At 32.1% G+C, this 26573-nt stretch overlaps 7 protein-coding genes across 11 annotated transcripts in view; 5 read left to right on the top strand and 2 right to left on the bottom strand.

The window, feature by feature from the left end:
• Positions 1–8734, top strand: part of LOC126857341 (M-phase inducer phosphatase-like) — a 45361-nt gene extending 36627 nt beyond the window's left edge. Inside the window, exons 1-3 of one of the 2 annotated variants that reach the window (XM_050606671.1) lie at positions 2962–3156; positions 4225–4402; positions 5837–8734. In XM_050606671.1, coding sequence (XP_050462628.1) covers positions 3062–3156; positions 4225–4402; positions 5837–7321 — 1758 coding nt within the window. In that variant the 5' untranslated portion in view covers positions 2962–3061 and the 3' untranslated portion in view covers positions 7322–8734. Of the gene's footprint in view, positions 1–2961; positions 3157–4224; positions 4403–5836 lie in introns of those variants that run through there. The other variant, XM_050606670.1, reaches the window with a different exon arrangement.
• A 257-nt stretch (positions 8735–8991) lies between these two features.
• Positions 8992–10586, top strand: LOC126857361 (uncharacterized). The gene is made up of 3 exons (XM_050606711.1): positions 8992–9183; positions 9380–9620; positions 9739–10586. Exons 1-3 carry the CDS (start codon positions 8992–8994, stop codon positions 10179–10181), a joined length of 876 nt encoding a protein of 291 aa, XP_050462668.1. The 3' UTR covers positions 10182–10586.
• A 1347-nt stretch (positions 10587–11933) lies between these two features.
• LOC126857343 (E3 ubiquitin-protein ligase RMND5A) lies at positions 11934–15345 on the bottom strand. 2 transcript variants are annotated; one of them, XM_050606677.1, is made up of 7 exons: positions 15047–15345; positions 14102–14385; positions 13724–13858; positions 13325–13623; positions 13146–13248; positions 12735–12889; positions 11934–12658 (listed from the first exon to the last, which is right to left on the bottom strand). In XM_050606677.1, the coding sequence occupies exons 1-7, from the start codon at positions 15327–15329 to the stop codon at positions 12577–12579; spliced, it is 1341 nt and encodes a 446-aa protein (XP_050462634.1). In that variant the 5' UTR covers positions 15330–15345; the 3' UTR covers positions 11934–12576. The 2 variants fall into 2 exon arrangements, with proteins under 2 accessions (XP_050462634.1, XP_050462635.1); XM_050606678.1 differs by having other exon boundaries at positions 11934–12640; positions 15047–15299.
• A 371-nt stretch (positions 15346–15716) lies between these two features.
• On the bottom strand, positions 15717–17255 carry LOC126857350 (V-type proton ATPase subunit e 2-like). Its single transcript, XM_050606690.1, has 4 exons — positions 16969–17255; positions 16651–16698; positions 16485–16572; positions 15717–16313 (listed from the first exon to the last, which is right to left on the bottom strand). Exons 1-4 carry the CDS (start codon positions 17073–17075, stop codon positions 16293–16295), a joined length of 264 nt encoding a protein of 87 aa, XP_050462647.1. The 5' UTR covers positions 17076–17255; the 3' UTR covers positions 15717–16292.
• A 375-nt stretch (positions 17256–17630) lies between these two features.
• LOC126857348 (cell death-inducing p53-target protein 1) lies at positions 17631–20709 on the top strand. Of its 3 annotated transcripts, none has more exons than XM_050606685.1 (4): positions 17631–17931; positions 18855–18985; positions 19090–19246; positions 19314–20709. In XM_050606685.1, the coding sequence occupies exons 2-4, from the start codon at positions 18868–18870 to the stop codon at positions 19417–19419; spliced, it is 381 nt and encodes a 126-aa protein (XP_050462642.1). In that variant the 5' UTR covers positions 17631–17931; positions 18855–18867; the 3' UTR covers positions 19420–20709. The 3 variants fall into 3 exon arrangements, with proteins under 3 accessions (XP_050462642.1, XP_050462643.1, XP_050462644.1); XM_050606686.1 differs by lacking the exon at positions 17631–17931 and adding an exon at positions 17975–18127; XM_050606687.1 differs by lacking the exon at positions 17631–17931 and adding an exon at positions 18687–18753.
• A 198-nt stretch (positions 20710–20907) lies between these two features.
• Positions 20908–24873, top strand: LOC126857339 (chromosome transmission fidelity protein 18 homolog). Its single transcript, XM_050606667.1, has 11 exons — positions 20908–21126; positions 21292–21528; positions 21623–21767; positions 21852–22038; positions 22111–22529; positions 22601–22843; positions 22961–23301; positions 23423–23664; positions 23939–24201; positions 24282–24552; positions 24666–24873. Exons 1-11 carry the CDS (start codon positions 21045–21047, stop codon positions 24858–24860), a joined length of 2625 nt encoding a protein of 874 aa, XP_050462624.1. The 5' UTR covers positions 20908–21044; the 3' UTR covers positions 24861–24873.
• Positions 24874–25316: 443 nt separating this feature from the next.
• On the top strand, positions 25317–26481 carry LOC126857349 (40S ribosomal protein S26-like). Its single transcript, XM_050606689.1, has 3 exons — positions 25317–25448; positions 25698–26006; positions 26366–26481. The coding sequence occupies exons 1-3, from the start codon at positions 25446–25448 to the stop codon at positions 26396–26398; spliced, it is 345 nt and encodes a 114-aa protein (XP_050462646.1). The 5' UTR covers positions 25317–25445; the 3' UTR covers positions 26399–26481.
• Positions 26482–26573: the final 92 nt, after the last annotated feature.

Raw genomic sequence — 26573 nt, 5'->3', positions numbered from 1 at the left:
ACGGATATATCCGTATGTCCGTCCACCGTCTGAAGGAACGGTGGTGCGAGGGAGCGGTGGAGGGGGTGAGGGCAGGAGAGGGAGAGGGAAGGTGCAATTTTGGTTCCTTCTATGCGGCTCGAGCCGCATGGCATTGTAGGAGTAGGAGTCGAGTGTTTTCTCTTTCTCTTTCTTTTGCGATTGGAACAATCGTACGTGCGAAGAAACCACCCCTCGTGCGTTACCTCAAAAGGAATTCACGTAGGGGTACGATAAAGTCAAACGACAGCTGATCCTGTCCCAAGGATATAAGTCAATAAGTACGTTGGATTCTTGCCGGCGCTAATATCGAGTCCGGGAAATGAGAGAGAGAGAGAGAGAGAGAGAGAATGCGAATCGAGAAACGATCGGTGTTTGCACCCTCGCGTATCTCGCGCAATTTATCAGTCGTACATTTATCTTATTTATTTCTCATATCTTGTATCTATTATCTATGTGGTTTATTATAAAAAAAATTATTGGGCGGGGATCTTTTTCCTCCGTCTCCTCCCGAAAATCTTGAAAATGTGGACTTTATTTCTAATCTCGATAAATGATAGATACAAACAAAAAGACCGTCGGCTTTTTGTAAGAAATGAATAAATAAGGATAGATCTTTTTTGCTTCACACCAAGAAACAATACATTAGAAACCTTAGATACATTAGAATACTTAGATACCTTATCAATACTTTTACATAAAAATCTTCAAAAACTTTTGAAGTTTTTGTTTATTTCGCGAGGTAACCACACAAAAATTCTATTCTTTAATGCTAAAACAGCTTCCGGGTTATAAATGGTACAAAGAAAAATTAAAGAATAGAGTATTTATTGTCTTCTTATCTATAATAAAAAAAGTGAAAAAAAAGAGGGACTTTTCTTCAATTTATTTGTGTCGATAATTAATCGTAAAATACATCTACTAGAATTACTCGTGCCTTATGAATGCTTGATTCGAGTTGACCATCGGTTTATGACTCGATTATAACACAATACTTGCGCATTAAATAATTGTAAGTACTTCAGATGGAATCTTTCGGAGAGTAGACAATGAGTATTCAATAATTCAATAAGGGAATTGCGATACGTGCTCATTAGCTTCGAAAGCTTTTTCCATTGCAATTAAATTGATGTACGCTTTATCAAAGCGGTAAATTATTACACTACATATTACATTACATTAAGAAAATTAAGTTTAATTTAATTTTCTTAATCTTAATGATTTTTATTTTTAAATTCTTAAAAAATAAATTAACTCATTACTACGTATACATGTAATATACATTGGAGGATTTTTCAATTATTATATTCAGTTATTCTTCGTGTGCGGCGATTAAGAAATTTTCTAATGTTACAAATCCGCAAATAGTATCGAACGGCTGTAATTCGAATAGAAATTATCCGCTCCTCTTTCCCCATTCATGTTTCGAAAATCCGTGACATATATACCCATTTTCCACCCCAAAAAAAATCTGGATTTTGTCATGTAGTCGCATAGGAAACGATGTGAACATGCGTGCCCGCGAGGCATCTGCGCTCCTTCCTAGCGGTACACGAAATACCTGCCATGTGAAAATCCCTTAAGAAAGCGAGGGTGGCGGATTGACGATCAGGTGAAGCATTGTCATTCGGAAGAATGAAAAAAAAAAAAAAGAACGAACCAAGCATCTTCCAACCTTTCCTACCTGCCTCCTCTAAGTTCTGACCGCAATGAAAAATGCGCGCGTGTGCAACAGAAACGGGAAACATAGAAGCCTGGAAAAGCATCTCTTTAGCAGTGTGTGAGATAGTTCAAAATAGAAGCCTCTGCGAATTTGAAGAGAAGATGGATTTAAAATTAGGACACCTAAGGTTGAGCCTAAGGTCTCGGAATTTTATTATTTTCAAAAATGATCCCGAAGATCAAGCAGTTTAAAATGTTTTTGCTCTTAAAATATCTTCGCTTCAGGCAATTTTCTGCAATTTAAATTTCTTAATAACACATGTCATTCCGATTTATTACGCAGATTACTCGAATATTTTCTTATCTTTTTTTTTTTTTAAATAATCCTTAAATTATTTTTGTTTTGTGCATGTGAACGTGAAAAGATGCTTTAGTCACGCATAAGAGGGCTATTCTCCAGGTACCATTTTCTCGGTATCATATTTTTTCGGTATATAATGAAGAATTTTTCATTTCCAATAAAAATCTCTTGCGTTCATGGACCTCATCTGTTTTTTTAAGAAAAATAAAAATTTATTTTGAACGTTACTTTATACATATTTCCGTTATCTTTATTGATTTTAACGACTATCATCGAAATAAGACTCTCATTTATATTCAAATATTTTTCAAAAAAGCATCTCGCACACAAGCTGTATTTTATTTAGATATTTTCTGTATTAGATGACGTATAAAATTATAGATGGAAAATTCTTTCAAATTCTGTCGCGAATTATAGATATAATTTAAAGCTTAACTTTACGCGATATATCCGAACAATTCAAGTTTTGATCTTGAAACTTGGAAATTAATCTCGCTTAAAAATTTCCAATGTGTTGTCTCTAATGTGCGATGTCAATAAACTCGGTATCGGAGCGTGTCGGCGCTCCCTTTCGCATGAGAAAATAAGACCTATACGAGAGCCATCGGGGAATGAGGGCGAGTGATCAACGAGGATCAGATCAAACGTACACACGTGGATGACGTGCACATATGTGCACTTGCGCGTAGAAATTCATACACACGAGAGCATGCAAAGGCCCCCCCATAGCGGTCGATCGCCTTAAGTTACCGCGCTCGCCCTTCTCTCGCCCTTAAGTTCCCTTTTTCCTTTAGGCGGGCCCTTTCACGGCCTGTCATTGGTCAGCTCCCCACCATCGTCCCGTATCCGCCGTATATAATTCGTGTTTTGGCGCGCGGGACTCCAGTCCGAATCCCGCATTCGGATAATGTAGCGGAGAGCTAGGGATCTTTGCTGGTCGGTTCGTAACGTCATAAGGACGTTTCGTCTTTGAGCGAAAAAGTACAGTTCGATAACCGTCAAGGTCCGTCTTATCGCGTCATGGACATCTTGCGTACGATTAAACATCCGGCGACGGGTGCGTTGATTAGGAGCACTGGCAATGATGATGTACATAAGATGGGCTCTTTGGAAAGGTATGCAGATATACGATGGACTGGCACATATCGCATGGTGTAGTGTTCTTTCGATGTGAGAGTATAGCGCATATTTCCATCTCGAGTCCCAATGGCCTGTGATCGTTTTCTAGATCTGATTCTGTATGCATCTGATTTAAAATTAGATTCATACGAGTCTTGCACACGCCGGAAAGTATCTGTTAGAAATCTGTGCCGTCAGTGAATCAACATCGATAAATAAATGATTAAACGATAAAATGCGAAAGTACTCGGTGATAAATTAGCGACTGATATCGTTGCATTCGCAATTTTGATATATGTATAACGAATTTGCCGTACAAAATCAATATTAAACGGTATTTATGGAGAGATGTTGAAGAAGTGAATCCAAGTGTCCGCTCGCAATCGCGTTTGATCCACAGCATCAATTATAATTATATATATGGACTGCTTGTATTAAAATATTCTTAGAGATTGCTGACGGTTTAATCGATATGTACTTAATTGAAGCTTATTTATAACTGAAAACATGTTTAAAAAATCCGGCTACCCGGAACAAATCGTGCAGCAAGTTTTCGCGCCTAACACGTGCTCGTGGCCGCATGCTCGTCTTGATGCACAGACTATGTGCTTTATGTGCCGAAAAGAAAAGTGTAACAATGATATAAGATTGGATATTTTTTAATGACGGGAAGTCGAAGAAAATATTACAAGTTTTTTATCGAAATTGTGTGTAAAACTATTGTTGTCACGATTCGAATGATCGGAACGTTTTTTCAAAAAAAAGGAAAAAATATACTTATCCCCAAATTTCGTAGGGTAATTTCGTAGGTCGTTTTTAATCAAGAGCAGTAGCTTTTATTTATGACTTGTGCACAGTATTCATTGATTAAAAAAAAATATTATAGATCTTTAGCCGCGAGATATGCTGAGTTATCGTTCGAGAATCGGTAAAACTTTTATCCCACTTATTATTTTTCTTCAACAAAGTGAAGGCTTTCGAGATTATAATGAAATGACGAGATGGACTTTATGGTTTCATTTAAACATGATTTTAATTAAATCGTTTTGTTCGTTTACTTGCAGATTCATAGATGTTCTAACGAAAACGACATGTCGTTCCGATATGACAAATGCGGGCATATTGGACTTGTGCAAAAATCAAGTGCTAAGCCCGCCTGGACAACGTAAACGCGAGTACGGATGTGAAAATAAAGAGAACTACGACGCCACCAATAGCTTGTACAATCCTACTCCGCAAAAGGTAACATGATTTTTCTACGAAGAATTTTTACACGATAGTGTACATGTTAGTATGTTAGTAAATTTTTTTAAAAATCTAATAATGATTAATAAAAAATTAATGTTAATGCCATTAATATTAATCATTATTAGCCGGTTTAAAAAAATTTTTGATAGTGATATGCAATCATCTATTTAAGCGAATATATTCATTTAATTTTTTTAACGGTCTAAAATTTGTTTGTATTTGTCTTTGTAAATTTTTGTAATATTTATTTAATATTAAATTAAAATTTAATATGTAAAATTTATTAAGAAAAAGCTAGTTTGAATTATATAGGGAGCCCAGGCGTTCTGGTCAGACTTTGAAATTTTATAGAAAATTTAATTCTAAACAAAAAGTTTCCTGTAAACATAGGTCGGAAAATGCTTTCTTAAAATGTTAGCGCTCAAAATTTTCTATAAATTTTGTTTTGATATTTTTTGTTAAAAAACATTTTTCCTGATATTTGTAAAAATGTATAAAATAACTGTGATTTTAAGCGATTTTTAACGAAGCATTTTTCAAGCCATGTTTATAGAAAACTTTCTGTTCAGAATTAAATTTCCTATAAAATCTCAAATTTCAATTTTTGGGTGGAACATTTGGGGCCACTCTATGTATAAAATTACAATATTACTTGGCAATAGATTCTATAACGATATCTAGATTTGAAATTATAGTTTTACTGTGTAATGAAAACAGAAAGAGAGAGAAGCACGAGATCGAGCGAGATTTCCATTATATACATATTCAATTCAATTCCGGATATTACACATTCCGAGATAAATAGTCTCTTCCGCGATAAGTCAAACTACAAATCCGACTCGCGTGCGGAAAACGCATTTGCAGCTGTCTCTTATCACAGAGTGAAATACATTGATTTTTAACGTTGACGATTTACATGGGCCGATCACAGATAACGGTAACAGAGTCCGCGGCGAGTTTTACTATAAAAAAATTATCTCCCCTCGTATTCTTCCGCTTATTGGTCTCTGATTTGTTCATAATATACACAACACCTTGCGCATCCGGCTATGACCGCTGGTGACCCGATTGACTACCTGCTGAGCGATGCGATCTCTCACTCCCTCTCTCTCTCTCTCTTCTGCTTTTCCTCAGTGATCAATGTCTACAACTTGCACTATGCTTTCATTCCTCCTTTCGACTTTCATCCGGTGATCGATAAAAATCACCGGAAACATCGATTTTCTATGAAGAGCGTGGACTATTAGTCCGTTTTTAATTCAGTTATACATATGTGTGTAGAATTAAATATCCTGGGTTTCTCGAAGACTTTTTTTTCAATCTCTGCGAATGTTCCATCTCTTTTAAAATTTAAAAAAATGATTTTATCGAAAAATTTTTTTAAATTGCAGCAATCTTATTATTTATTGTTATAATCTTTCTGTTTAGACCTGTAGAAAAATAATACGCTGTCCTTTGGAGAACCCCACACTCCACAGTCACAGTAGCCATAGCGCGAGCTCTATCAGCGAGAAAGAGGAGAAACGATACGGATTTCACAGCGCCACCGGCATCGCGCCACCGCGACGTATGCTGTATAATACTCTGCAATCACCAGTGCTTCCCAATCCACGGATTTCTCTGCTGCATGATTTAAAACCAACGGAACCGAATTTTCTACGTAGTCTGTCGTCGGGATACGAGAGCATGGATGACGGGCTCGTGAACGAACTCGTCGACATGGAAGCAATGGACGATGAGACGCAATTACCAAGCGATCTTTCAAAGTTATTGTCCGGCGACATAGTCGCTTCTGAGACATCAATGGATTGCGACGTCTCAACGACTCCCGAATGGTCCCGGAGCAATCCATCGTCTAGAAAACTATCGACCAGAGAATGGTCGATACAAAAGGATACACACAAACGCTTAGAAATCAGTACGAGATCATCACCGTTATCGTCGCCGTCACTGTCGAAAATTCGCACTTGTCTATTTCGTTCGCCAACGGCAACTTGCTCGAGGAGGCTAATGCGAACGTTCAGCTACGACGAGAATTCTCCGACACATTTCTGCGTCAAGACTTCGGAGATTTCGCCGCATTCCATCAGATTATCTTTCAAACGACCACCGGATGAAATGCCGGAAGACGAAAAGTCGATATTGAAGAAGTCGCGCAGGTCCAACAGTTTTCATATCCAGACGCCGAGATCGGCATTCACGAGTCCCTCGATGCGTTCGAAACTCGGTCTGCAGAGAAGCTTGTCCGAGAACGAAACACATACAAACATCAAATGGGCGGTTCATCGTAGCGTCACCGACACCGATCTCATTGGCGATTTCAGCAAGCCGTGTATATTGCCAGTCACGATGGGTCATCATCAGGATCTAAAAACCATAACGTCCGATACGTTGGCGGCGCTTTTACGCGGCGAGTTCACCGATCGTATCAGTTCCTACAAGATCATCGATTGCCGATATCCATACGAGTATGAAGGCGGTCACATCGCGGGAGCGCTGAATCTTTACGACAAGAGTCTCATCGCGCAATTTCTGTTTGATCCAATAATGTCCACTGCTCCCAGAATCCAGACCGATGTTGAGAAGCGCGATATACTAATATTTCACTGCGAATTCTCCTGGGAACGTGGACCGAATCTCTCGAGGCTTTTACGCAGAATGGATCGCGAGTTTAATGGAGAACGCTATCCGGCACTGTTCTATCCAGAGATCTATCTATTGCAAGGGGGTTATGAGAAGTTTTATGGCGAACAGAAGGAGTTCTGCTTGCCGCAGGATTACAAACCGATGAGGCATCCTAATCATGAGAGAGAGTTCAGATTCTTTCGCAGCAAGAGCAAGAGTTGGCAAGGGGACAAGCCCAAGGGGACTAATCAGACAGTGCGAACGCATCTCAAGCGTTTAGGCTTTTAGACGGACATTTTTTCATTTAATCTAAAATTTAAGTTAATCTAAAGTTCATTGTCTATCTTTCGGTACATCGAAAAATATCAAATCGAATCTCACGTTAGACGTTGAACGTTTATAGACGGTCGGGATGTGTAAAATGCGCACGCCATGCGCGTTGATGAAGTGCAAACAGCGCAAAGAGACTGCTCACACTCCTGTTATTTTATCTTCGGTCGCTCTTTGCGCTATCAATATGATTGTCTCATGGAGTTCTCCGCGAATACATAATGTACATAATGTACATAATGTAAATGACATTTGAGCATAGATTCTAGTCGATCTTAATATGAAAATAGTAATTTAGTATTGGTATATTGACACTAAGATCGATTTGAATTTATATATCTATATCGTATTTCATTGATGCTGATAACGATAGGCTATGATGTTATTTTGATATCGCGGCTTGATAACATCGCATCAAAGATTTTTGTACATAAAATTACAAATTTTAATCAGATCAATATAATTCAGGCCGTTTTGTAATTAAGTATAATGAATAATCAAACATTGCAATATATCTCTACGTGTCGACCGGAGAATTAGCAGGGTAATTAAATGGACATAATGTCGTAAACATGTTATAAAATTTTTTTTTTTTTTTAAATGTTTATAATAATTTCGGGTGGTCATCTTATTGTATATATATGTATATGACATACACTGCGAGACGTCAACGAGGCTTAATTATGTCGATCTCTGTCTCTCAGTATTGCTTTGCCAATTTTGTTTAAAGCAAGCGCTTACGATCGACGCTGTGAATAGCATAAAGTGTTGCCAATTCATCGTTGCAATTCACAATTACAAAATATCTTATTAATATACAGGGAATAACTCTTAAATATTTGCGCATCAGATTAATGTAAACTAATAATTTTTCTTTTAAGAGTAATTTTTTTTTTACGAAGAAGAATGAAGAAGCTAGTCTCAGTGCTTCAACAAGAATTCTTGATTTTTCGGGAGACATGAAACTTGATTCTCTCTTTATAAAAAAGAAAGAACTGTCTGTTGCATAGGTATTTAAGGATTAATCTACAACATCATTAGCCATTTCAAGTTCTATCGAGTAGAAGTGATTATAAATATTACTAAATGTGCAAATTTTTTTGTTGTTACATATTGTAAAAATTATTTTTACGTTACTACATTGATGAATATATAACGCCATGCAATATAAGTACGATGCATTTTCCCGATTTTTTCCTTGTTTTTCATACTTTTCCTTCATTTGTCTCATCTACATTTTTTCATCAAACACACATGCATCTTTCTTATATATATATATATATATATATATATGCTTTCACTTTGAATATTTTATAATTACATGATGCATTCCAAAAAGAAAATTCATTTCAATGTGTACATTGGAAAAAGTTTATCTATGATTATATAAGAATTTTAATGACGAACAATTTCTTATTTACAATATTGCAGCTATATATCTATGTTAGAGATGAGAAAAGGATCGATCGATGTCACCACGGTCGCATTTATGTAAACTTTATTTTTCGAAAACAAAACGGAAGCGCATGTGATTTATTTCGAAGATCGGTCTCTTAAGATTTTTAATAAACGTAAAATTTCTCGATTGACGACGATCAACGACATCCCTTGATATTCAACAAAACGTGATGGACGACAAGCGCGTTGTCTCAACAGAGACAACGCCTGTCGTCACAAGCGACTTGCCTCAAGATTCGGAATCTCAAAACTATAAAATTTCCAAATATTACTCGGAGAAATGTACACAAAACGAAGAAAATATAGCCGCGATTTACACCGAGATGTCGGATGATGACGACACATCTGAACGAACGTCGTCGGTCGATGTCGAGAATCAATTTTCCCTCGCGACAGATACAGAATCATCCATTGATTGTGAAAAAAGAATCGCGTATTGCACTTTTATAAGTTATATTCTCGAAATAATATTTAAAAAATACTTAAAAGGAAATTTCTCGGAACAAAAATATCTTTGAAATAGATTTTTGAACAAATTTAAAATCAATTTTTTTGTAGCCAAAATGTCAAGGATTGTTTTGCCGATTTGACAGATCTGTCCTTCAGGAGCGTATTCAGAAGCTTTGCTCAGAGATGACGAGTCTTCGAGAAAAACTTGACAAAGAGGTGACTCTCTGGAGAAAAGAGAGGGAGGAATTTCAGTTTTTACGCGAGAGAAGCGATGCCCTCGCATTCGAAGAGGCAACTGCAGCCGCACGAGCTGCAGCCGCAGCTTATGCCGTCGAATCACCACTCTCGAGTGATTTAAATAAACCATTACTATTACTTACCATTAATATTGAATTTTTATATGTATTTCTATATATATTTGATATATTTTTTCCAATATTTATTCTAACTTTTGACTGGGCTTGTAGATAATATTGTGGACATTACATCGGAGCAGAGTATCAGGGAGCTCACGATACTTGAATACGAGAAAAATCTCGCCAAATATCAAAACTCGTATTCCTTGGAGCAAGCCGAGCAACGTTACAATTTGTATAAACGCGCGCTTGTCGATGCATATAAGCAGCGACTGTTAGAAGTCGAGCGTCTTTGCGATGAAGAATTGGAGAACATACGCCAAAATGCGAGTTGTTTGCAACCATTTAAGGAGATCGCGTCGCAATGGTCTATCGACAAGAAGGATCGCGGCGATTCGCAGCGTGTTTGTAATGATCAATCCGATATAGAACAATCCAAGACTGTCGAAACAATTTTCAGCAATGACCGGCGCGTATATGGGAAACTCGACAATGAAGTTAATATGGTTCCAGAAATTTTGTGCGCTCGATTTCATCAAGAAGAAACAACATAATATTTTTTATTAAACATTGACTGTCCCTATCTTCGAATTAATTGTTCTTTTTATATAAACGGCTTTATTTTATATTCTTTATGAGAGAATGTAAGTTAATCGAGTGTTCCTTCTGATGGCTGGATAAGTTGTGGTGATGTCACCAGATATCATATTTAACAAGGCAATTTAGTTTACTGTGGGGAGCAATTAAGTTCAATTTAATTCCATTTTCATGAATTTATATATTTGACGAGAAATATGTTATGTGTATTCGTAACTAGCAAATCCATGCGTAATTTTAATTTTTTTTAATTTTATATTCACTTTGTTGTGAATAACATGTGAAAAATATATTTTATAAATTTTCTTTTATTTATAACGACACAACATTAAATCATAGTATATAACTAATAAAAAAATGGCTTTTTGAAGATCTCTAATTAAAAGATTTCGTATTCTTTGCAAGTTTACAGGATCAAAACAGTTTAAGAGGATTGTTCTTTTTTCTCTATCTTAGTTTTATCGTCGTAATCTGTAAAAATATTTAAATTATATGTACAAGTAAAAATTTAATACGAATTATTGAGGAATTAGTATACTTTCAGTATTTTTGGTATATTACAATCATTTATTTCCCATGATGGAAAAACATTTTGCTTAGCACGAAGGCGCATGTCTTCTATGTAAGATTTAGCTTTATCCAATAAAATTTTACTCGACTCAATACGCTTTGCTACAGCAGCTAATTGTATCTAAATCAATAAGCAGTTTCAAATAAATTGATAATGTAATTAATTAGCTTTAAAATAAACGCATAAAATATACTTTACAAAATAACTTTTATAAGAAAATGAGCTCAAAGTCGCTTACGTCGATTTCCGTAGACTTCCCCGTTTCCATCGACAACTGATTGCCGTCAAAAAATTCATTGGAAATATTTGCTAAAAATGAAAACGGCTGTTGTGGATTTTCTCTAATTTTATGTAGAGAAGTATACAGTTCTTCAGAAGACATTTCATCAATATTATATAAAGAAGTCGTCATCATTCTTTTTAAATCATGTTCCATAATATCTTCTTGAGCTGTAGTTTCTTGAATTAATTTACGTGTAATATCTCGCTTATTTGTACTTTCACAGATAAATAATTTATCGATCATACGTGGCAGTGTTGCAATGGGATTGATTTTTTCACCATGAATAAGTTCATCTTTTCCGTCAATCGTTTGGTGGTTTGCCGATTGTAGGGGCGGAAAAAATGTCGAGCTGGATTTCGCTTATAATAGGTAGAATTTATTTAATAATTTTATATTATTTTCTATTTTGTTATTTCTATTGTATTAAAATTGAATCGACACAGATGTATACATCAGCTTACCTTTAGAATTCTTCATATTATCAAAGAAATTCCTAATGAAATTATACTTTGTTTTATGTTAATATAAAATTCCGTTACATGAAAAATCAGAAGCAGAAAATGTCTTCTCTTTGATATATTTTAAATTAAGAAAACAAATTCTATCAACTTTCTGAACAAACTACATACAATTATCGCTATCACTGCAATGGGTTTTCCTATTCTTGTTTGATCGATATCGCCGAATATAGTATGTTACGGCGGTACCAGAGAGTTAATTCAAAATATTCTTTCAGATTTCAATCCCAGCAATACTAATTTTTATTTTTATTTATTGTTATAACATTTTTCTCTTTATACAACTGTCAAAATTATTCAAGTATTAGGATGCGTCAAAAATGAATGTAAGAACATATTTACAAAATGATCTTCATTTAACTTCATTTAAACCAAGCCAGTATACATACAATTAGAGTGAGAAAATTGGGTAAATTTATGGAGATCTAGTAACAAACTCGTTAGGCATCTTATACACATACATGACTTTTAAGTTATTACTCGCATACAAAGCTGAAGTCATTTATATAAACTTAGAATAGTACATACATGTATATAATATATATATATATATAGTCTACTAACAATATATAATTGAATAATTATACAATTACTTCACAAATATTAAAACTATCACAGTTCCTCCGTTTTTCTTTTCTTTCAATATTCGAAAACTAATTTTTTTTAAAGATTGCAAGAGTTGATGCAATTAACAATCTTACACTTGCATTTTGTAGAACAAGAAATAGAATTAATCTTGGTATCACAATAACATAACTAAAATTTGGAGCCATGAAATTCTTCGATGATAAATTATATAGAATATGGGATTTTACAATTCTTTAGTTATTGCATGTATACTCTGTTATAAATTCTTTCGTATTCGATATAATCCATTACAAAGAAACTGCAAAACTAGCTTTCTTCCTTGTGTATATATAACTCCTATACACACATATATATATTTATACATTACCATATATAGTAATATATCACAGAATTTAAAAGTAAATAAGTCTCGCATCTTCGGGATTCTGCTCCGCCGGACAGTACGGACATTTCAACCTAAAAATAAATTGATTTCTTTTAAAAAGTGACTTTAAATCAGCACTTAAAACACGCTTTTGTACTTTAGTCTTGCCGCATATGAAAGACTTACTTATTTGTATTAGCGAGTTTGTTTAACGCGTCTCGAGAGATAACGTGACCGCAAACCAGTTTCATTGGAGGATTATTTTCTGTACTCTGTTGCCGAAGAATGGGACAAGCAAAAACTGAATGATAACGACTTTGTTTTCCCAAGTCTATTTCAATCTGTAAACATGGAGAGATAGTACAATATTTTCAAATATTTTAGTTTAACCTTTATATATGTACATTTGAATATATAAATAGAATATCTCACAACCAACGCAATCTTAATTTAAATAATGGATTCTCTGATTAATTTTGAATTGTTTTCTCTTTAACATAAATCTTTTGCACCTTATTGACTTATCAGAGAATTTATCACTAAAATTACGAATTGTAAAATACAATATGTCACATATTGCACAATATTATAACTTACAGGCAATTCATCTTTACCACTCCAAATGCCGGTTACTTGTCTCTGCTGCATGACTTGTTTGATGTTTAAAAGTGCAGGTAATGCAGTGGATCCGGCATTAATACTGCAATAATTAAATTGCAGTGTTTTAAACAACTCTACAATTTCCACTTAGTTTTAAGCAAATAATGCATACATACCAGACAGAGAGCGGACTCTCAACACTTAAGCCTAATAATGTACACGCTTCCTTAGTGAAAACATCGTGTATTTCGAGCCACAAGGTTGGATCTAATAAGTGACTATAGGGAGATGATTGGATTCCATGTGGCAAATAAAGTAACGTTCCCATTAAGGATTGTACTTCTTTCTCATAACGTCCGACAAATTGCGTGAGATTTTGACGAGCGTAAAGTATCGCTTCCCTCTGCTTACTAGGGCCTTGTTGAACTAATCTTATGAAATGTAGTCTATGCAGCTTAAATTCAAGAGAAGAATTCTAAAACAAAACGTGCAGGATTTAAGATATTACTCATATATTATCTATGCGCAGAAATAAATATGTAGATAATATTATATATTTACAAGTCGAGAAATACCTGTTCTAAAAGTGCTTCTCTATGTTTTTTAGCCCAATCTAATGCAGGTTCCAGATTTTTCTGTTTTAAGCAATCTAATATATAATTTAATTCTGTAAATGCCTCCTTTCTGCCTTCGGTTTTAATGCCTGCTTCCTGAAGATATCATCAATTATAATCTTGTATGCAATTACATAAGAACATATTAAAACTTGGAAAATAGAAGAACAGGATTGAAAAAATAAAACCATTATTTTAAACATGTAACAAGTTACTGTGTATTAATTTTTACTAATATAACTTATAGATTATATTATAGATGATACATAATATATACATATCTTTTTTACATTAAATAGAATAGATTAAACACATATAAATTTGAGTAAAGAAACTTACTGTTGCCAATTCATCAGCAATATTTAACATCCCTTCACGGTAAAAGTGTTGACAGATTACTTGATTTAAAAGATGAGACTTCTCAGGTCCAGAAAACACATCCTCTCTGCTTGTACTTGCAAAATCAGCAATAAAATTTCTATCTATTGCCTTGCCCACTTTTGATACTGTACTATGCAAATCACGGTGATCTGTTGCCAATCTTTGTACAGTGTCGCGTACTTTTGTCATTGCTTGCTTTAACATTTGTACTTGGCCAGCTGTTAATTCTTGATTAGGTGGCGCTAATGAAAAAAAAGTCAAGCTATTTTATTTTATAATCAAATTGAAAAGATACTTTGTTTTATATATATATATATATATATATATATATATATATATATAAATTTTTCTTTATATAAAATGTTAACCATACAATTTATATACAAAATAAACAAATTGTTTTTTTCTTTGTTTTATTAATACATATATAAAAGATATATTAAGTTTAGGCATGATTTTATATGGGAAATATTCTTTCAGCAATAGAATGATATTTTAGTATATTATATAGGATATATTTCAATGTCAAGAAGAAATAATAACGTAAATAAGTATAAAAATAAATATTCTACTTTATGTTTGAATATGATTAGATTGCCTTATGTAGATTATATAAAACTAGTTTATAGAAAGATATTCTATGAGTAATACATGATAAATATAAAGTATGCAAGCTCCATGACAGAGTTCTGTTTAGGAAGGTTAGCAAACTTCAAAATAAACTACAGGCACACACATTAATAAATAACAATTTATCTATCGAAAAATCAATTTACTCCATCGAGGAATAAAGGATACAAGCTTCTGGATTCGATCGTCAAACTCTCTTTGAAAATTAAGATCAAAAAGGCAAGTATCTGGGGGAAGGAAGACATACAATGAATCTCTCAATCCCTCATTTACCTTCTTCTAGATCTTTTTTCAGAGATTGAATGTGATTGATTAGGTCACGTAACACCGCTTCAGCATGTTCATTTATAGCACCAAACTTCGATAAAACCTTATCCACTTCACGTTCAACAGCATTGCACGCCTCCATTATTATTGTGTTGCTTGTCGTCGCAATTGACATTTGACATTTGCATAGAGCACAGAGAAGACCGATGTCCGATATATGTATTAAAGCTAATATTTCACACCATGTGATGTAAAACAGATTTGTCCGATTATCTGATTGGCTGTACATTCATATAAAGCCATTTCGTCGCGCGCATGTAATATAGCCTTACTAACAGTCTGTACAGTATTTTCAAAATTGATATATATATATATATATATACAGGATATTTCTAAAATTTTCGAACAGATTTATCTGGGAGACTAATGAAATAAAAAAAAAAAAATTAAGAATTTAATGTTTAGGCAAGCATGTATTAGAATATACTGTATCCAGAAAAATGCAAAAATATATAAGAAATTGCTATTTAAAAAGAAAAATATAATTTATGTATATTGTAATGTGGAAATTTATTAATTTCTTTTTGTTATATAATAATATAAAGCAACAAGTTTTTTTAATCTATTTAATTAATTTATGACAAGAGAATGGAATAATAAAGAGATAATATAAGAATAAATATAAAACACCATGGTTTTAATTTTTTTTCTTTCACAATTATATACAGCACATAGTATATTTATCTTGTGTAATATATATGTATATATATATATACTTTTTTATATTATATTATGGTATCGTCGCGACGCTAAGATATAATATTAGGTATATAATCGCGGAATAATCGCATGAAAGAAAATTATACGTTCCAAATAATCGCGCGTATCATATTTGACATGTTGTGGCTCGAAGATTTGTACGAGCAAGTAGCTTTAGAGACACAAGCAAACAAAAAATATAAGTTATATAAATAATATTGATACGTATACATACATATAGTTGGATAAATCCAGATAAATATAATCATTAAAATTCTTATGCATTTCTAAATAGCAATAATGTATACTTTATACAAAAGTTAAATTCTCAATAATAACCAAATTATACTTGTACATCAATATAAGATTCCATTTATACATATCATCTAACATTTTGTTTTATCTTTGCAGCTATACATTCTTATTAAAAGTAACATATATTGAAGAATTGGATATACATATTTAAAAGTAAATTTTTACTATGAAATGTTCATTAGTTGATAATAGATTTGCCCTGTAACAATAAAGCAACAATTTTCTAATAGCTGTATTTAACTAATCAATGAATACTCATAAATATAAATTATTAACCAGTGTTTAAATTGTTTACACAATTTTCTCAAAATATTAAAATATTAAAATAACACTTTCACTTAGACAAAAATTTAATTATAAAATGACTTACCCATTCTCGAGCCATAATTAATATTGTTACATTATCTAATTTTGGCCCAATCAGTGGATTCATTTGTGCCATATAACAACACAACCAGCTGCATCAAAAGTTTTATTTATATATTAATACATAAGTTACAATACATATCAAAGTATCAAAAGTCAAATATACTTACAACAACCAGCACGTAAAACCCGTCAATATTAAAAGAACCTGAAGTATCCTGGAATTTATTAATATATTTATATTAATATACTTAAAATTTCATGAAACAATGTAATGATATATTAACAAACATTGATTTGTTTAAAGAATATATTAAAATAGTTCCTAAAATAGTTATCGTCTTAAAATGTGCTGTCGTACTGGCAGATTATAAGATCTGCAATTCTTTATAAGAGAAACATAAAAAATTAATATTCGTTGATTGTAAGAGATATAAATATGAAGCGCAATAGAGAAAAAACAAATAATGCCATTAAAATCTATTTACCCACGATTTGGTCCCTTAGGAACGAAAAGTGGTAGAGCTACTCCTAGGAATAACACGATGCCCCAGAGTATCGTGAAAATTACTACAGGTAACACGGCTGCACCCATTTTATTAATTTTTTCTTTTATCGGATTATTGTTCTTTTTTCAAACTTTTTGCAAACAAACGGGAAATATTTATTAAATATGAGTTTTTGGAGCTGTCGAAAAATGGGAGGAATCGGAAGATCACATGAGAAGATCTTCGTATTGTTCACGTGATACTGACAGATATTGACATTGATTAGAGCATAAACATATAGAAACTTATAGACGGAGGACTAAAAACAAGAACTGCGTTTGTATTGATGTCATAATTTTAAAAACATTTGATCTGACCAATCAGAATAAAAGGAACTAAAATTTTCTTGTTCCGATTGGTCAATCAAATTCTACTTCATTCCAAGAAGTAAATTTTGGAACGCAACCCAGAAAGCCTCCATCTATGAATTTTATATAGTTTATACTCTTTATAATATTAATAATATATTTTTAATACAAGTTAATTATTTATTTAAAGAAGATATAAATATAATTTAAAAACAAATTCTTGTTTAAATCGTATACATCATATACGTGAGCTATGGAAAAATAAAGCGTGCAATGTGAAAGTGATGTTTGACATTTTGAAAACAAGCCGTGCGATTCCTCTCAGCGGTATGCCATAATATAAACCAAATTATATAGATGGAGGTTTCGTGAAAACTAGCGAAATCGGATATGCTCATGCAATCTTGTATTCTGTTTGTGCAAACTGTATGTAATCCACAGTATCTCCCGGTGTTTACGCAAAGCTGCGGGTGATTTAATTTTCTGCAGTGTTACGTGATAAGTGTTACTCATTGTCAGAGATTAGAAACAACGACCAGGTCTCCGGGAAGTGTGATAATTGATCGAAGTATCGATTTGCTATTGTTCGACGAAGGTAGGTAATTGTGATATAACGAGTGAAAAGCGTTATACGCACAGTGTCATGCAGTCCGATGCAGCCACTGTGCTTTAAAAAGGGCGGGGATGTTATTCGAGATGCGGGTCAAGTTTCGTAATCGTCTCGGCACGTATTCGGGCAACGGCCTTCGACGCAAGTTTATTTCGTCATATACGTTCATCGTCAATTTAAAGTGAGAAATTATTTCCTCGGACTTTCTCTCTTGCTTGCACGACAGATGATTAGCTGAGATTCACAGAGATGTGACACGATGACTGATCGTCATCGATCATATTATTCTCGATTATATTTTTATCATGACTGTTCCATTTTTAGAATTACGTGGCATGTCTGATATATTACGATAAACAAAGCTAGAAAAAATTTTTTTTAAATTCTAGACGTTGCCAATTTTATAAAAATGGCATATTATTCACTTTAGCAGGGCCAAGTTTTTTAATTAAAATTCTTTTTGTTCTTTATTTTGAAATTTGAAAATCTCAAAATAAAAAATGTAAATTTTTCAATTTTTTATTTTTAATTTTTAATATTATTATTTTTGGGGAAAATTAAGACAATTTAACATTATTTTACACGACAATTAGTCTTTAATAACTTAAAGTGTCTTAACAGTTTTTTTGAAATTGGCAAGGCTAAATTGTGACATTTCAATATCGCGCCTTGTTTTTTATATTACACACACACACACGCGCGCGCGCGCGCAACACACACAGATCAGATAGATTAAATTGCAAATGCTTTTCTGATTTAAATATGTGACGTTCGCGTTTTGTCGCACGGTAGAATTCGAATATATCAGTACGCGTTCTGTATTCGTAATATCGAATTAATAATATTAATAACAATTAATGTAACTTTGCATATGATGTATTGTACATATTTTATAATTTATTTAACAGATAGATAAACGCTATGCATAAAAACGGACCACCGCCACCTTATGAACCTCCTCCATATGCACCACCCTCTTACTCTCAGAATATAGGAGGAGGAGTTCCTCCTGCCAGTCCATTTACACCAGCGCAAGCTTGTAAGTCTGATAAAAAATATTGTGAACACTTAATTATAAATTGTATAATTGTTAATTAGTACATATGTATACATATTATTTCTTATTGTGTTACCATTTTATAGATGCAAATGGACCAACTATAGTTACGACTATTGTTCCGGTTGGGCCACACTCGACCCATACGATTTGTCCACATTGCCATGCTGAAATAGATACAACGACAAAGACAGAACCTGGCATGATTGCTTATGTCTCAGGAATCATAATAGCGCTTTTGGGGTAATTATAAAAATACATGTAGATTTGTATTGTGTAATGTGTAAAATTATTTTTTCTTTTATATTAGATGTTGGTTCGGTTGCTGCTTGATTCCTTGTTGCATCGATGAATGCATGGATGTTCATCACACTTGCCCAAATTGTAAAGCATATCTGGGACGTCATAGAAGATAAGCAAATGGATTGCATTAGCATCCACAAATTGCATTTGAATATTGAAATGTCTTTACAACACTTGACCACAAACAGATATTGAGCTTGATATTGAATCTGTACATTTTTGCAATAATTCTTTGCTAAGAAAGTACCACACATGATGTAGCTTTATATATCAATCAGCCATATATTTATAACAAAGAATGCACAGTATTTAAGTAATTATACATATTCTATACAATTTAATATTTACAAGATAATTTTATTACAATTTACAATTTTATATAATCTCTTGCACATTTTTAGAAAAATATTGCGCTTTTGCATATAGTTGATGGAATTATTGCGCGTCAAATTTTCAGTAACAACAAGCATGCCATTTTAAAACAAATTGTGTCATGAGAAAAAAACGTAGTATCAATGTGTACTTCCATATTAAAAGAAATTTATATCTTTAATTTACTTCCATTAGTAACATAAATAGGCACCAAAGACTATATCTGTGTGGCATCGATTTTTAAAGATTTACATTGATTTACTATGATTTATATTTTGAGCTTAGACATTTTCCGAAGCATAATAATTAAAATCGCCATGAAATAGTAGGCAGCAGTACACACAGCTCTTTCTTTATTCGAGTCATTCTACACAATAATTAATGACGTCTCTCACGTGAAAATGCCGATAATCAAGCTTATATTATATTATATTAATGTAGATAACTTATGATATTCTTATTCGTTAATGGAGATAGATGGCAGCCAATATATCGTGCATGTGCTTGAAAATTTAGAAAACTTACCATACTTGTTTAAAAAGTTATATATAATTGATATTTATATATCATTTTTTATGTTATAAAAGTAACTGAAAAAATTAATATTAAATTATAAAAATTAATACATGATTAAATATTTTAGAGCACATAATGAATTTTAAATATCATTTATTGAAAAACTGAACTTGATATTGTTTTCAAGAATTTGTACGATTTTTTTTTTTATAATAAAACGTAAGAATATCGTTTAATATGTCAAAGTAAATGAGAATTTGTTATACATATTTTCGCAAGCAATGCGTGAGTTGAATCGAAATTGCAACGAGATTCCAGACCTCATATGTTCTTATATTACAAGATATATATTTCTATGTTGTTAACTATGTAAAAAAAATTTGACTAATAAAATATTAAAATGTAAAAAACAAAAGCACATAACTTTTAATAAAAAATATATATATGTATACATTATACTTGCAATATTTAAAAGAAGAATAATATTGTGCAATAATAAAATTTATTTTACTCTATGTAATATATTTATTTTATACCGTCCTATTATAATAACATAATCCATAAAAAAATATTGATATCCAAATGTTTCTTTTGATATATATATATATATATATATATATATATAATATCTGAATTCTTAATTACCGACAAATATGTAGAGTTTAAAGTACGTTGTGATTCGAGTCGCAACTTTAAGAGGGCGATTTATATTTTCGCACATGTTTATCATACGTCATACGCGATGTGATAAAAGGCGGGAAGAAATGTCACATAAAAAGTTTTGTATTAAAATGTTAGTCATTTAGTTAACTTTTACATTGTGATTCATTCTGTCTATTAAATTTTCGAGATGGCTGATGAATTCCCAAATCCGGACGAAGAATTCGATTTTGTCTATCAGGCAGATTATGAAGCTCTGAGAGAATTAGAGGGTAAATTCTTTATTACCTTATCTGTGATTCTTTTATTCATTAATGCAGAAGATATTAATATTTCTCTCTACATTTTAGTATTTTTTTATACTCTATTATATTTTCATTGTATCATTAAATGATTTATTAAATTCAAATTATATAATTGATTATATTTGGATAAAGAACTTGAGACACTGGCACGACCTGGTCCTAGTGGAGTATCTCGAACAGCAAACAGAAATAAAGATCAAACAGGCAATAAAACTTCTGTTTCTTTTGACAAAGTTATTGACAACGATGCATCTAGTAATAATAAAAAACGTTATGAAGAATCTGACAATATGCCTAGCAGTAGTAAAAAACGTAATTATGAAGAATTGTTTGGTGACATCTCTGATCTTTTAGAGACAAATGTTTCAGGTATGATAGCCACTGGAAAACTGCACACATACAAAAGCTTGATTATTTTTCAGATAATATTAGAAAAGTTTATTTTTTTTGTTTTTCTTTTTAGTTGATGATGATTTTGTTAAGGAGCCAAAAGAAAAGAAACTTCGTTGGGATCAACCTGAAGATGTCATTCAAAAAATATTAAATGCAAGGCAGTTATTACATGAACATGATGGAGATGCAATGATGAAAACAAAATGTAATGAGAAGTAAGGAAATTAATGAAATATAATCTGGTATGATCTATATAATGTAGAGTATGATCTGGTTAATCTATATTGTATTTAATACAGCAAGAAGAATTCCATTTCTTTACGAGTTCCACCATGGAATTTTGTGGCGGTCACAAGATTATATGATTCCCAGCGTTTATACATTAGAGTTAGAAATGTGCGAAATGACATTAAACAGGCCAAAAAACCAATTACTAATCTGCTGTCGATATCTTACAAACAATTAAAAGCTCAAGCCCAAGAAATTGTATGTTTATTTTGGAATTTTTCTTTATATTATCTTTTTTTGTTATAGTAATGATATTTTGCTGTATTACAGATGTCGACAAAATTATTAGTACAACCAGTATCTAATTTGTGTGATACTAATAACATAATTAATGACGAATTATGGGTAGATAAATATCGTCCTCGATCGTATTTAGAATTACTTTCAGACGAAACAGTTAACAGGCAACTCTTATATTGGTTGAAACTTTGGGATAAAATAGTATTTAATCGAAACATCGCGAAACCAAAGAAAAAACAGCTGCCTGCATTTGGAAAGAAAAAAGATATTGATGATGAAAAAGATATCGAAGAAGTGGATAGCAAAGGATATCCAGTAAAAAGGATAGCCTTACTTAGTGGACCACCTGGATTGGGAAAAACGACTTTAGCACATATAGCAGCCAGGCATGCTGGTTATAATGTAGTAGAAATCAATGCAAGTGATGAAAGGAGTCCAGATACATTTAGGTAATGCATAATACTTACATACGATATTATTCTTATATACATTTGAAAATTACATAACATTTTTGTTCCAGACAGATCCTTCTTGCTTCAACAGAGATGAAAGCTGTAATAGGCGCGGATCCCCGACCAAATTGTTTAATTTTTGATGAGATTGATGGTGCACCGGCTGCATCTATCGAACTTCTTTTAAAATTTGTTCAAGGTAAACTAATATCGAAAACTAAAAAGAGCAAGGGGCAATCGGAGAAAACGTCGGATGGCTGTGCACGTCCTGTAGTGTGCATCTGTAATGAACCATACGCACCAACATTAAGGTAATTCTTTAATTAAAAGTGCTATATAGAATATTCACATAGTTTAGAAACATAATATGCTTGGATTAAAAAAGAACGAATGATATATTTTAAATAAATTGAATTGAATTTATACAGAACATTAAGAGCCGCTGCTATAATAATTCCGGTACCAGAAGTAAGTCCTTTAAGATTAGCAGAACGTCTAATGGAGATAGCGAGAAAGGAAAAGTTAAATGTAGATTTTGGTAATCTTGTAAAAATAGCAGAAAGATCTGGTTGTGATGTTCGAGCTTGTGTAGGAGCATTACAGTACATGGGTGGCACTAATTTAAAAGATAATATATCTCTAGGCCTGAAGGATACTCGTAAAAATTTATTTGATTTGTGGAAAAATATATTAACAGTTCCTATGAACAAAGGAGGAGTGATTCCTGTACCTGAAAGAATCCAGAATATATTGAGAATGGTGCAGAATGGTAAATTATTAAAACTAACTTCATGCATTACAATTAGTGTACATTATAATTTTTCTATATTAGAAACATAAATGTTATTTATAATTCATAAATAAAAAAATATATATTTTTCATTTATTAGGTGAATCGGAAAAATTGGCACAAGGAATATTTCATAATTATCCTGAAATCTGCGATAAGAAAATTGATAATGTATCCATGTCCCTGGAATGGTTTCAATTTTATGATTTAATAACATCGCTTGTTACACACAAGCAAGTTTGGTCACTTATGCCCTACACGAATTATGGATTTATTGCATGGCATTTGCATCTTGCCCGAACACAAAAAGTGAAATTGTCTTATCCTACTATTGTTAGTGAAGTAAGTATTATCCAATTAAATGAAAATTTTAATTCTGATGTATTTAAGTTGATGATTCATTATCAAAAGTTTGTACATCTCTTTTTCATGTAATAATTTATATTCAAAAATTAATGTTACTCCTTTGCAAAAAGATTATATGATCTTATAAATTATGCAGATATCATATATATATATATATATATATATATATATATATATATCTTTTTTGATATATTCTGATAAATATTATAAATGTTTAATTACATTGCTATCTTCGCCGGTTTTCTTTCAGGTAGTTCAGAAATTGGCAAAAAGCACGGGTATTTTAACGGCGATACGAAGAGTATGTGGACGCGATGCTTTTACTTTAATTATGGACATCGCTGGTTTTTTACCGGACCTCCTAGCACCCAAATTACGTACAGTACCTTCTCATTTATATTCGTCGAAAGAGAAAGCTGATCTCGCTAGAATAATAAACGTGATGCTTGATTTTGGTTTATCGTTTGTGCAAGAAAAGAATCCTCAAGGAGGCTACATCTATAATTTGGATCCGTATGTTGCAACAATGATACAACAATTAATAATGCACATTTATATTTCAGCATTGTATTAAAATTTATAAATGTCTTTAGTAATATTTTGGAAATCGGTGTTCTTCCCAATTGCAATCCGCATCGGCATCTTGCTTACGCGGTACAGCAAATAATTGCGCAAGAATTGGAGGTTGAGCGTTTAAAGCGGGCAAGTATCTCGATGGGACTTGGTGGACTTAGTTCGTTTGAAAATACGACAAATTCAGAAAAGTCCGAAATTACAAAAAATAATAAAGATAATAAGGATAAATCTCCCAATCCACCAAATAACGCAAAATCGGGAAAAAATGCGATATCATTAAAGGAAATAGTAAGTCTTATCCATCTTTTTTCCTACACATTATACACTTGAAAGATTTATATATTGTATTATACTATGTAGTTAAGCAATATATTCTTCCATTTTATATTTAAAAATTTTAGGTATATAAAGATTTTTTCGGAAATATTATTACGAATGATAACGAAAATAAATTGCCGAATCGCATTTCCCCAAAATCGCAAAAAGGATATTCCGTAATGCAGAATATTTTGACAAAACACGGAATATGGTACAAATATAAAGAAGGTTGCAATAATGCTGTTCGCCGAAGTGTATTCATGGAGAAACTCTTATAAATAAAAATTGTTTCATGCAGCTTGCGATAATTATATCACATTGAGAATTTTAATAAAATAATAAAATAAATTAATTTAATTACAGATACATTGCAATTTTTACTAAAGTTGTCTTTCTGTACAATATTTTTCGCGAAAAAAGATAGTTTAATTTATAATTTTACAATGTACAAATTCAACTCTTATAAATAGTCACATATGTATATATGTAATTATACATATATCTTTTCTGTAGAAATAGATTGGAGAATTGTATTGTATATTACAACCACAATTTTACACTTAAAATTATTTTAGATTTATTTTTTATTGCATAGAAAAGTATAAATTTCCCACATATTTCAACATTAACTTTTTTCATTAGATTTTTTCAACATTAGCGATGAGGTATTTTAAAAATTGGACAAATTTTCTTCACACGGTGGTCTCAATGGGCCCGGGGATACTAAAGATTAATGACATTACCGACCATTTTATTTACCTACAGTAGCACGTAGCGATTTTTATATGCTAACTTCCACTTTATACTCATAGGCAAATTCCGAAGAGATCTAGAGAAGCAGAGGAAGAAAGTGTTGATACAAAATGGTAATTTATATTATTTGTAGTTTATTAATTTAATTACTTTAATACTTGGCGCATTTTACGTTTTGCAAATATTTTCTGAAATAAATTTTATGAAAAATGAATATTCTTTTTCGTGCCAAAACAGTGTTTATATTATGAAGTGAAGCGACCACATGGTCGCTGTACTATTTAATATAACTAGTTTAATACTGTTTATATTTTATAAGTGCATTAATATATACTTGATTTAATTCCGTATCTATTTTACAGACTTGCAAACGTAGGAATGGTGGACGTGCCAAGCATGGTCGTGGCCATGTAAATCCAGTTCGTTGCACTAACTGTGCTCGCTGCGTCCCTAAGGACAAGGCAATTAAAAAATTTGTGATTAGAAATATAGTGGAGGCAGCTGCTGTTAGAGATATAACAGAGGCTAGTTTTTACCAATCTTACCAGCTGCCAAAATTGTACGCTAAGCTCCACTACTGTGTCTCCTGCGCCATTCATTCCAAAGTAGTTCGCAACAGGTCAAAGGCTGATCGTCGTATCAGAACACCTCCTGCCCGCAACTTCCCCAGGGTAATTATAAATACAAATAGTTATTAATATAATTTTAATACAAATAGATTTGATATTTTATTAACAATTAAGGAACAAGAGATAAGAATATCAATGAGTGGAATATATAATTATAGCTTCATAAAAATTTTCAAATATTTTCATTATTATTATATATATATATATATATATTCATATTAAATTATTTATATATATATATATATATATATATAACAAAATAATTTAATATGAATATCCAAAAAAAAATTAAATTTGAGATTATTTAACATATACATATGTATATAATTATAAAGTTTGCAATATATACATACACATATGTATGTTTATATATGAATATATATGTATCTTTTTGTTTTTAGGATTTGCGCCAAGGCCAGCAGAACAGGAAATGATTCAATTTTATTATATGAAATTAAAATAAGACTAGAATTTAAGACTGTATTCATTTTTATATAATATAAATTACAGAACATGATATTATTCCCCTGATAACTTGATATTAAACCCCTTTGTTTTCAATAATCTATTACGAACTATCGAATCTATTTTCGAACATCAGAAGCCCAT

This window comes from Cataglyphis hispanica, chromosome 21 (genome assembly GCF_021464435.1).
Source record: "Cataglyphis hispanica isolate Lineage 1 chromosome 21, ULB_Chis1_1.0, whole genome shotgun sequence".
In the NCBI taxonomy this organism is placed as follows: domain Eukaryota; kingdom Metazoa; phylum Arthropoda; class Insecta; order Hymenoptera; family Formicidae; genus Cataglyphis; species Cataglyphis hispanica.
Note: the sequence above shows the minus strand (reverse complement) of the source record. Positions and strands in the feature narration are given on the sequence as shown.

Excerpts from the sequence above, each read along its gene's own strand:
- LOC126857350 (XM_050606690.1), bottom strand. The coding sequence starts at position 17,075 with ATGGGTGCAGCCGTGTTACCTGTAGTAATTTTCACGATACTCTGGGGC. Across the intron at positions 16,699-16,968 it reads CCTAAGGGACCAAATCGTGG|GATACTTCAGGTTCTTTTAA; the intron begins GTAAATAGATTT and ends AATAAATTCCAG. Across the intron at positions 16,573-16,650 it reads GGTTTTACGTGCTGGTTGTT|CTGGTTGTGTTGTTATATGG; the intron begins GTAAGTATATTT and ends CTTTTGATGCAG.
- LOC126857361 (XM_050606711.1), top strand. The coding sequence starts at position 8,992 with ATGGACGACAAGCGCGTTGTCTCAACAGAGACAACGCCTGTCGTCACA. Across the intron at positions 9,184-9,379 it reads CATCTGAACGAACGTCGTCG|CCAAAATGTCAAGGATTGTT; the intron begins GTCGATGTCGAG and ends ATTTTTTTGTAG. Across the intron at positions 9,621-9,738 it reads CGTCGAATCACCACTCTCGA|ATAATATTGTGGACATTACA; the intron begins GTGATTTAAATA and ends CTGGGCTTGTAG.
- LOC126857348 (XM_050606685.1), top strand. The coding sequence starts at position 18,868 with ATGCATAAAAACGGACCACCGCCACCTTATGAACCTCCTCCATATGCA. Across the intron at positions 18,986-19,089 it reads ATTTACACCAGCGCAAGCTT|ATGCAAATGGACCAACTATA; the intron begins GTAAGTCTGATA and ends ACCATTTTATAG. Across the intron at positions 19,247-19,313 it reads ATCATAATAGCGCTTTTGGG|ATGTTGGTTCGGTTGCTGCT; the intron begins GTAATTATAAAA and ends CTTTTATATTAG.
- LOC126857343 (XM_050606677.1), bottom strand. The coding sequence starts at position 15,329 with ATGTACAGCCAATCAGATAATCGGACAAATCTGTTTTACATCACATGG. Across the intron at positions 14,386-15,046 it reads GAAAAAAGATCTAGAAGAAG|CGCCACCTAATCAAGAATTA; the intron begins GTAAATGAGGGA and ends TTTTTTCATTAG. Across the intron at positions 13,859-14,101 it reads TTGCTGATGAATTGGCAACA|GAAGCAGGCATTAAAACCGA; the intron begins GTAAGTTTCTTT and ends TGATATCTTCAG.
- LOC126857339 (XM_050606667.1), top strand. The coding sequence starts at position 21,045 with ATGGCTGATGAATTCCCAAATCCGGACGAAGAATTCGATTTTGTCTAT. Across the intron at positions 22,039-22,110 it reads AAGCTCAAGCCCAAGAAATT|ATGTCGACAAAATTATTAGT; the intron begins GTATGTTTATTT and ends GCTGTATTACAG. Across the intron at positions 24,202-24,281 it reads TACATCTATAATTTGGATCC|TAATATTTTGGAAATCGGTG; the intron begins GTATGTTGCAAC and ends AAATGTCTTTAG.
- LOC126857349 (XM_050606689.1), top strand. Across the intron at positions 26,007-26,365 it reads CTGCCCGCAACTTCCCCAGG|GATTTGCGCCAAGGCCAGCA; the intron begins GTAATTATAAAT and ends TTTTGTTTTTAG.